The sequence below is a fragment of the Amblyomma americanum genome, chromosome 9 (assembly GCF_052857255.1).
Source record: "Amblyomma americanum isolate KBUSLIRL-KWMA chromosome 9, ASM5285725v1, whole genome shotgun sequence".
NCBI classification, from domain to species: Eukaryota; Metazoa; Arthropoda; class Arachnida; order Ixodida; family Ixodidae; genus Amblyomma; species Amblyomma americanum.
This window is the reverse complement of record NC_135505.1, coordinates 78,797,037-78,807,964: the sequence shown is the minus strand read 5'-3', so window position 1 is coordinate 78,807,964 and position 10,928 is coordinate 78,797,037. Positions and strand designations below refer to the sequence as shown.

At 45.2% G+C, this 10,928-nt stretch overlaps 1 protein-coding gene across 5 annotated transcripts in view; it reads right to left on the bottom strand.

Moving 5' to 3' along the window:
* Positions 1 to 1,248: 1,248 nt before the first annotated feature.
* Positions 1,249 to 10,928, bottom strand: part of LOC144105440 (E3 ubiquitin-protein ligase Mdm2-like) — a 49,793-nt gene continuing 40,113 nt past the window's right edge. For all 5 annotated transcript variants that reach the window (XM_077638561.1, XM_077638562.1, XM_077638559.1 and 2 more), the window contains 3 exons: positions 8,242 to 8,556; positions 6,846 to 6,902; positions 1,249 to 5,334 (listed from right to left, as the gene is read on the bottom strand). In XM_077638561.1, coding sequence (XP_077494687.1) covers positions 5,035 to 5,334; positions 6,846 to 6,902; positions 8,242 to 8,556 — 672 coding nt within the window. In that variant the 3' untranslated portion in view covers positions 1,249 to 5,034. The remainder of the gene's footprint in view (positions 5,335 to 6,845; positions 6,903 to 8,241; positions 8,557 to 10,928) is intronic.

The window sequence follows — 10,928 nt, the reverse complement described above, 5'->3', positions numbered from 1 at the left end:
ACAGCAGCACACACACTCGAGCTCCACAAAGTTAGACAGAACTTGGCACTGTCTACAACTGCACTTGAAACAACAGCAAAGTTAGTGTAAAAAGAAAAAAAAAAACGCTGACTGGGTACGCTTATCTACAGCAGCAATGCAAACTTCACTCGTGAGCATAGCATTCGGCCAGTAATTGAATAAGAGGTTTCATCATCACAGCATGTCGAGACGGTAGGCGACATAGCTGCTGCCAGGTTTTAAACGTTGGTTTCGTGCACCATGTAGTCATATGCTAGAGAAGGAAGAAGAAAATGCCTATGGCTAGCTAATGTTGCACGACCATCGATATTAGCAAACGAAGACGCTGGGCAGCACTACAATCTACGAGGACTATTATTACAGAATTCATACGTCTGCACGTACCGTTCTCTACTCATCAGTCGTGACGGTGGTTCGGCGGCGACTGCTCCCGCACTTGCTGCCGACAGTGCCAGCTCATCGGCGCTTAGACATTCTTGATATCTGGTCACTACAGCCGCTTCAGCCCTCAAAAGCATCGCACGCTCTGTGGGACTGAGGTTTCTGAAGTGCAGGCCGAAGTTCTTTGCGAGGACCTCGTTGTCAGGTTCGGGATCCATCGCAACGCTGGCAAGACGCCAGCGTAAACAAACGAAGCGACAGCGTACCGACAGGCGGTAGATGCCTTCAACATGCGGTAGCTTTCATTTCGGCAGCTGCTAGACCGCACCGCTAGCCACCAGAAATCACGGAGTCTGCGTTTACGTCACGTCACTCCGTCCTACGTCATAAGAGTTCTCAAGTTTGAATCGGAGCAGCGGGAAAACTTTTTGCAACTTCGAATCCAAATTTCTTTGAAATAAATGCATCTTTCCGGACAAGCGGCACCAAAGCCTTGAAATGCCGAACTATCCGATTTTGCTAACAAAAAAATTTTGAAATAGTTCTCCTCAGTGCCCCTTTAATTAATGGTTAAGGTTTATGGGCGCTTAACATTCCAAAGCAACTCAGGCTATGAGGGACGCCATAGTGGAGGACTGGAAATTTTGACCACCTGGGTTCTGTAACGTGCACTGACAGTGCACAGTACAAAATTTCGCCTGCATTGAAATTTGACCGCCACAGCCGGGATTGAACTCGCGTCTTTCGGGTCAGCAGCCGAGCGCCGTAACCACTCAGCCACCGCGTGTCGAAAGGAAAACAGCATCCTGCACTGCACGAAGCCAGGTCGCAAAAAAAAACAAATAATTAGCATTCTGCCTCCTTTATTCCTCTTTCAATGGTTTAATGCTTGAATTCAACTAACTCAGGAAATGAGGGAAGGGCATAGGGAAAAAAGGGATAAAAGGGAAGATGAGAGGTGATGGTGAACATGTGCACACACACATGCTTAATGAAGAAGTTCATATCAACAATCATCACGCCAACGGGCAATAAGCTGGCATCATGCCACCTATACCGACAGTACAAGTATCACAGACGTTTCGAGTCACACTCTAGTGCAAGTCCAAGTGGTACATGTACTACAACCGAAATGAGTGAGAATTTATCGAAGAAAATGAGGGAAAAAAAGTCCACTGGAAGGCAAAAGTAAGGCACCCACTCAGCTGCAAACAAGCAGTCTTATTTAGGCATCTGCACTCCCAGCCATTTCTGTTCTCGTCCAACTTTCATGAAAGCATGACTAACCACATTAACCATACATGCTAAAAAAAGTATGTACATATTCACAATTACCCACAATATAAAAGTAACACTATCTAAAATGACATAGGCAACAAAGAAAAACCCTTTTTAGTAGAATTTGAAAAACATTAGTAAAATAAAAAAACAACTGTAAACTCAACAATAACCAAGCAATCTTGTGTTAAGCCCGCTCCAGCTAGCCGCCGAGCTTATAATGCAAGGTTTTAAATTGTAAATAAGTTAACAATTCCATAAATAAACTAGGGCTGCAAGAGTATTCCGCCTGAATAAAACTGCTTGCATTGCACCGGTGTATGCCTGTTTAACTACGAGCGGAAAAACAGATGAAAGCACACCAGAGAATAACTACACAAAGCACTTAAAAATATCTGCAAGCACTTCCTTAAGAACAACACACACATATTTGTGAAATAATTCTCAAGATAACACAAACAAAGAAAACATCAAGGCCACAGTAGAAGATGGTCAGTTCTGCACCAGCAAGACGGCATTTTGGACAACAGACAGGAAATCAAAGTCTGTTGCTTACAATGGAAGCTACTGAAAGAAAAAAAAAACGGTACAATGCCACTGGCAATGAACAGGCAGGAGAAATTCCTTTCCAGGTTGTGTTGCCAACATTACGTGACATATACGTGAAGATGCATGAAAGGCTTAATGCCGACAGTCTAGGACTTCCCGTTAGTTTTCTGAGTACGTGAATCATTTCAAACCTACTACAGGACCCAAGCTGCCTGTGCCTTTGGCAACAGCTAAGAGCGGCCGAAATCCAGCGTTTAGGAGGAGTACTTGCGCATGTTTTCTTTTGACAAATGCACGCACAGGTGCTGACTGCCTTCTGCAAACTGCAGCTCACTGTTTCAACTTTCTCAACGTCCTCAACAGACACACAGATGCCAGGACGAGAGCCATGCTGGTTCACAGCAGCATTGCAGAACATAAATGCTACCGAGGTTGTAAAATTCCAACTTGGAAATATGAGGAATGATGCATTATGCAGTCCACGCATGACCTGAGCCCTTTCCTTTTTTTTGCCCTAGGAAAATCTGGACGGAATAAGGTTGCCCATTTCTTCCGTTTTTGTGGAGCCCGAGCTGAGGCACAGACCACGTGCTCATTCCTTGAAGTCACAGTCACGCTGTCATGCAAACCCCCTGTCATTGGCTACGCACAACAGACTTCATGTTTCATCTGGAAGGCGTACCAAACATCAACATAAGGCACAAGAAAACATTTTTTCCTCATGTAAAAAATAAAAAAGCAAGATATGCAACCTTGTCTACAAAGCATATTGCTTAAGAAGACTTCGTTTAGTGCTCGATCAACAGTGAACATAGGCACCATAACGAGCTATTCCATGCGAAATTTCGCTAGACAAGGCAAAACATGCAAAGGTGCTCCGAAATAAAATAAAGGTTCAGCCGCACAAACACTACTGCGTCTAGCTTTGCCTGGAAATTTATGCATCCAGTTCAAAACACCAACTGACTGGGCCTAAGGAATTGACCAGCTTTTACTATGGCCATTGAAGAAGCCGGACTAACGAAACAGAGTAAGCATATGCTATGGTACAAACTCGAAAAAAAAATGCTAGATGACATGATGATGGCATTACTTGCATCCTTAATGCGCTAAACTAATGTTCCCTCGCCATGAACAAAACAAATAAGCAAACAAAAGCAGCTGACAACTAAAGACACACAAGCACAGTGTACACAAGGTGAAGTAAAAAAAACACCCAGGGACAAGAAAAACCCATTAACATTAAAAGTCAACCAGACAAAAAGCACAACGTCACACATAAAAATTGATATACAAATATTAGACATCCTTACTTTGGTGACAATAACATCGCTGCTACAAACAGTCCACTAATAATGGTTAGTGGCAAATCCCGCAAACAACAAAAGTGGATAACGTGGGCAACAAGCCTACACCATACTGAATGTATCGCCAAAACTTCTGGCTGAAAAAGTAGCCAAATAAATTAATAAAACTATCTGTGGATAATATGTTTTTTAGATCGTGCAACATGCAGCAAGAGCGAAGCAGTGCGATCTTGCGTGAATAGATTTGTGAATAGATTATGGGTAATAGAAGATATGCAGCAATATAGAGCTCTTTACAAGAAAAAAAAGTCAAGGCTATTGCTCTAAAAGACATCAAGGTGCTGGCAAACAGTACACTTTTTTTTTACACATTACAGAAAAATGTACAGAGAAAGAACATCTAGAACAACCACTGTCCGGTAGTCATTTTGGGCATATTGTAGCATATTGCACAGGTAAAGGTATCTGCAATAGTAAACCGTCACAAGAAGAATGGCTTGAATACAGCCTCCATAAAAGGCAAAGGTACCCACCAGACCAAACGTTACACGAATTCATCTTCGAAAAAAAGAGAACAAAGAACGTGCATCCAACAATTTTTTTTTGTCCCGATATTAATGGCCTAGTTGGTAGCTGTTTTAGTTGCGCCTTTTGCCATCCAATTCAAACCTTGGTGTTACTTGATATATTAAAAAGATCTACTGCACGAAAAAAAATACAAGGTGGCAACAGTTTCCTCTGATGACATAACGAAAAGTACCCCATTCACCCAAAGCTAGAACATAGTTCTAGAAACTGAAGATCTGCATAAGAATGTTGCTGCGACAGTGAAAATGACTTAGTTTTATCATTTCAATAACGATCAGCTTATGAAGAAAACAAGAGCTAAAGTTGTGTATCGATGGAAAGTGCCTAGGTAAGAAACAGGTTCCACAGTGAGCACAACCAAGAAGCAACGACGGCATTAAAAGGAAAGAATAGATTAGAAGGAAATACCAGCAAGTGTATCTTGTCCAACATCATACTAAAACTAGTGATAGTTGAGTGGAGGTGCAGCTACAGTTTTGCAACTTGGTTCTGTCACACGCTGCCCATTTCCAAAGTCACTCCTGAAGGAAAATATTTGGAGCAAGTGACTGGACCCCTTGGCACATGCAAATGTTGCTAACACTGTGCTCAACCACTCAAGCCAACTGCATGGCTTATGCACTAGTGCTGGCAGTGCTAAGTGCAAAGCTGATGTCGGAACAGTTTTCAGTTAAGGACAATGCTCTTGAATTAAGACAATTACCACACTGGCACAACATAAGAGAGCAACTTGTCGCAATGCTGCTTTTGAAAAAGGGTGCATTATTCTAACTCTGGAGAAAGAATGTGTGAAAGAGAAAAAAAAAAAAATTATGTACAGTTCTGGTCCGCCCAATTCATGGAGGAGAGGTCATGCGTTGACAGCCACCACCACAGATCGAAGTTGCGCACCAAGATAGTACAGCCCTTGTCACGCGTCGAAGTTGCGCACGACGCGTTGTATACGGCGCCTGCACACGGGGCATGGCTGGTTGCGCTTGTGCAGTAGTTTCGCGCACTTGTAGCAGCTGAGACGGTGACTAGTGTTGCCGTGAACCAGGATGCCGCACTTGGGGCGCACCAGGCAGATAGTGCACAGATCAGAGGCACTGATCGACAACAAAGTGCCCTCTCCTCCTGACCTGTCTGTGCTGCAACCTGGCTGAGACCAGTCGTCGGCGAGCTCCTGGCTCGTGCCACTGCTGGCCGTCTGACTGCTGTCGCCTTGTGGCTGCAACCATGGTGAACAACCTGTTTACTGGAGAACCTCACTGAAGCTGTCGCACAACACAATACAGCAAAACCCCACAATAGTAAAATTGGTTGCAGTAAAAACTCTGATATAGTAAAGTGAAGCTGTAGTCCCATCTCGCCATCCATAGACGACTGTACATTGTTTTTCTGTTAAGTAAACATTTTTTTTTAAATGGCTATAGTACAAGCGTCTGGCCGTGGCGATGCACTTCCGGCAGAATGATGATATCGTGGTACACGCAAAGTCTAGGATCACGAGGCAGATACCGAATATGCTCTGTGAAGTGCCGTCGCCACCACGTTCGAGAGCCGCGACGAGAAAACTTTTCGAAGACCTTGAAGCAGCACAGAAATAGTAAAGTCTGCTATGAACGTACAAAGGCGGCGGCACAGGTCGCTGAGAAAGGTAAGCCAGTAAAAGTGCAGTGAGGGGTAGAAAAGGGAGTGCATTCATAGCACAGTAGCGCGGAGCACGGGGAAGCCGCAGTAAGAAGTGGAGGTGCAGTGGAACTGCAAAGGCAGTTTTCCTGCGCTTTACTCTGTCGTGCGTTTCTTTACTGCCTACTAAATGACGCTGCACCCAAAGAAGACGACGCAGCGATCATGAAAAGCTTTGGTTTTTGACATGAAATCATAAATCAAACTCGCTCACTTTTTGTAGCCACGTTGTATTCGCATAAATGCTTTTCCCTTCCACAGGTCGTATCTGATTTTGAAAATGTGATAACCTGTGACCGCTGATAATAAATAATTATCACATAAAGAGACTATAAGAGCAAGATGTAAGGTATTCCCGAGTGTTTGTTTTATAAACCAACACTTCATGCTTAGCAAGCAGCCAGAGAGCATAGTCAGAGCCATGTCATCGCCAACAACTGATACAGTAAAGATTTTTGCTGCTGCGAGCTAGTTTACTATAGAAGGGCCCTATTGTATGTTGACGAGAGAGAACAACTGATGCAGCCCCGGATTCGAGGCCGCTATGCCCAGGCACTCAAAAATTTGAATAAAGAGTTTCACCACTAATGGCTGTAAAAAAAATTGAGATATTAAGAAAACGATGGTTACTTTATAATTAAATTTAACTTTCTTATGATGTGATTTTTTAAGGGCAAAAAAAAAAACTCAGCTGGATTCGCAAAGCTGCTCCACAGCCTGCCACAGAAACCTTAGGCTGTTACGTAATTAGGGTTAGGTCTTACAAGCGCTGATCGTTCGTTACGCCTGCTCTACCTCTTGGTAGCTACCCAAGGATCAGTCATATGATCACATGATCATAGTACCATAGCTTGGGCCATACCACTATGTAATTAAGCTCGGCTTGACCTTGTGAGGCATTGAAGGTCACTGTCTCATCGACATCGAAATTGAAAGTTGTACCCCTAGGAGTAGAGGTGTCGCTATAAGCAAATAAAGGAAAAGGAACACTGTTCTTGGCACAAAATGAGTGAAAAAACAAAAACAAAAAAAGGAAACTACTGCACTCACCGCCAGCATTTCTGACACACTTGGGTCACTGAAGCTTTCTTGAGAACCTCCGGAGTTCTGCAACAGGATGGAACATCGTCTAAGCGCCCTGCCATGCTTGTTTGCAGCTAACAGGTACCACATAGGACTCTGGACAGCTCAACCAGAGTGTAACCATGGTAAAGTATGTTTCCTCTGACAAGAAAAGCTACGACCAGCAATACGCACCTGTATCATGCCTACCGACAACAATTTCCCACACTGTGCTGTCCTGGTCCCTTGTACAAAGGATGGGTCACAGAACTGAAACCATGCTGCTGCTAACAACGCTACACTACCTTGTAGCACTAGGAATGCGATTCCTTAGGCGCCCATGCTGTCAACTTGCTTGTCACAAAAGTGTTCACTCGTGCTATTCTCTCTTCCATAAAGCTTCGCTTTTGGTGAAATTGGCGCCCTTGAAAGATATCTCATCTATGTGGATTCAATCCTTCCAGCAAGACACTGCCCGAATGGTTCCACACAATTCAGTTCTTGGTTCCTATGCAACACTGACTGCATTTCATGTTCTGGACGTATCTTTAGTGGTTGACAATAAGGAACAGAGTGCTGAGCATTTGCTTGAATTAAATCTCCCGTAATATGGCCCTCCAAACAAAACAAAGGCGGCAGAATTTTACAACAGACATTGTTGACACACAAGACTAAGCAACGGTAACTGCTTTGTGGAGGACTCTTAGAAAGTCACTGCACAGAGACCTATTCCCCCCTCGTAGTGAATTATGGGTGACTGGGCTGCCAAATCTCCCAATACGCTTTTGAAGGGCAGGAAGTTCGGCACGTAGGTTGGGACTTGACACCGCTGGAATAACGCAAAAAAAAAAAGAGAAAAGATGATGGGCAAAGAAGAAAAGGCAAGACAACATAGCGCTGTCAACAGATTGCTTTATTCAGAGAACACACATCATCTTAGAAGGGCAGAAATAATTTTTTTTCATTCATTATTTCTAACTTTCTCACACATGCACACTTTCAGAGTGCTGCAACGTCTAGTCTTTTCTTCTTTGTCCATCATCTTTTTTCTGGGCTAATGCAACAATGTTAAGTTCCAACCAACTTGCCTAAGCTTCCGCCCTTCAGAAGCATGGCGCTATTTTTAACCCTTGAGTATATGGAGAGTTATAGCATAGTGCAATCCGCTACTGTGATCCACTTCCGCGAGCTGCCACTGCACTTGCACAGATCACACTGTGGACGCCAGATGGCGCCACGTGCCCGTCAGCTGCGTTCGCGCCAGCCGCGTTGGGACCAATCAGCGTGTACCCAGCGGTGCCCTGCAGTAGCGGATCATGGTAGCGGATCGCGCTACAGTATAACACTCTAATTTCTCACGGATGGCTCACCAAACACCACTCACCGATTCGGTGTTGCTGCTCCCCGATGCCTCATTCTTCTCCGAACACGACCCCGGACGGCTCTCCTCGCCAGCGCTGTTAAGCTGGTGCCGACTTTCGAGCTTTGTGCTGCTGCTTTTGTGGTTTGTGCGAACCCTGTTCATCTGACGGCTGGTGCGACGCTGAGCTCGCCGGCGTTTCTTCTGGGGCGGGTGGCGCTCCGTCCGGTCGGGCAACCAACCAAAGCGCCCTTTCCAGCAGCCCGTGCAGTAGCGCTGAACGGCCGACAAGCCATGGGGCTCACACCGAAGGCCACAAAGCCGGCACTGCCACAGGTCCTGTGTAGTGCACAGCAGGGTGAAAGATATGTACAGGGTGTTGGTGCACGTCAACCCTTTAACCCCTAACCCCAAGCGGTACTCGCCACGCGAGGTTGCATCAATATCACCAATGACCAGTCACACTCGTCTAGCCCAATTTTGTGCTGCTCCCACTGCTAAAGAAGAGTTCCAGTCGGCAATTTCGTTGTTTGCAATTTTCAACACTAGAGGGCGGTAGATATCCATGAAGAGCGTTTCTCGCATTTTAAAGGGACAGAACACTGAATTTTTCGGACCTAATTAAGCTTGCTGTCTAAGGTGCTGTATTCCGCAACGGTTTTGTTGGAAACACTGTAGAATATTTTACCACAATTTTTCTATCAGTGCAAGCGCCCGTTTCTACATATCCTGATGCTGGAAAACATGATCAGCGAGCACGATGGCAACTGAACATCGGCAAAAGTGCTGTATTAAAAAATAATACAAATCTTGCCCTTCAGACAGCAATGATATTTTTGGTACATAGAGTAGCTTCCATTCCAGTTTCCACACAAAAAACTGTTACGGCACAGTAATCTACGCCTCATCGACGAAAGCTTTAGCAGACCGTGCTTGCCACTCCATCCAGGAAACTCAAATCACTGTGGCGCCATCTAGTAACGAAAGCTAAAAGCGCATGATCGACAATGTGAAGGGGGCTCTGCTTTTCATTGAAGGCCGCACTGGAGAGAGTGAGTGTAAACTATTATAAAAGATGCTGAACAACACTTGTGAAAGAACAAAAAAATCCCACTTAAAAGAAATAAGAGCTATTTTACCGAGATGTGGTCACGTGGTGGGATACAGTGATAATGGGAGGTTTCACTGTAAGATTGCTTTTATGCGAGCTTCAATGCCGAATTATAATTATCCCTGTTCCTTTCATATTGCAGTGCTCGATTCCCACAATCTGAGGCACTAACTTTTCATTTCCACCACAATCTCATGGCACGTTTTGATCAGTATTCGGTCCCTCTAAGCCAGACAACAGTAAATTTTGCCAACAATTGACAGAAAATTTGGCCGTTTTGGTGCTCTTTTGTGGTAATTATGCCGTTAAAGAACCCTCGGTGGTCTAAATAACTTGAGTACCCCCTGGATCACCTTTGTCTCTCAGCAGTCTTTCAACCTTCTCCATCCCTATCCTCTGGGTGCGGCAATGTCCACTAGAAATGAGAGTTATTGCACTTTTTCCCAAAGCCACAGCTTTTTCTCTTCGATTTCTTTCAGCACAGAGGACAAAAAGGGGTACGGAGATGACAATGATGCACCTGCCACACCAGTGTCCCCTTCATTTACTTTGCTCTCCCCATCTTTTTGCTGCTCAGCATAATCCACAGGTTATCAAACTAGGCTCAGTAGAACCCTTGGGTTCATTGGAATGCTCCTTTTTAGGCTTGTAGAGAGAGGCTTAATGCGGAAGGCAGCCCAGTGACTGCAGGCTTCCCGTTCATTGAGAGGGCGAAGTAGCAGCAGCTGCTAAGTAAGCCAGCTGAGTGGACAGAACAGCATGTAGCTTTGGCCGGTTGCTGATCTGTTCTGAACTCTGCGAGTGTTCCAAGCTCGTGCTCCCACTTTCAGCCTCTTTGTCTGCTGTGCTGGTGTCGAATGTATAGCTACATAAAGTTGGATGACTAGATGAACCAAACACAAAGGTTGTTACCTGTAGTTCAAGAAGAGAGCACGGCCAAGAAAAACGAACATGTACACAAAATAGGTCTTCAGCCAAAGGTCCGTGCATGGCCACACGGTGCCCTGAAGAATCTTGGAAGGCTACAGTTGGTGATGAGCCGAACGTAATGGCAGGGCAATTCAAGTCGCACGAACGGAGAAGTAACGCTTAGGCTGGTAGGAGTCACAGAAGGGAAACACTGGGGGGTCGTTACAAGGACTAACGGACCCCCCATAAACTGGGGCCGTGAGGTTGAGCAAGAATGGTAATTTGTCGACAGACTTCAGGAATGCTCAGCTTGGGTGGCACGTCCTGGGCGGGATGGTGATCTGATGGGAGCACCAGACGCTCTTCAGCAGTGTGGGCACGCAGGGACGGATGTGGCTGATAATTGAGCCATACATGGAGGCCAGATAGAGAGAAATGGTTGCCAGAGGGACGACACAGAGTGGAAACCAAATAGTCACCGTCATAGATGCCACACATCAGCATGGGGAAAAGTCTCATTGCTGGACTAGGCGGGCAAATGTGGCAGTGGGCAAAGGCGGGTGCATCACCAGTGCTTGCGCATCCTCGTCATTGGAAAGTTGATCAACCTCCCAAGCACTGTAGTCCTGTAGTTGCATTGCATTGTAGGAACAGATGGAGGAAGGTCAGGACAGACAGTGCAAGCCAGTGT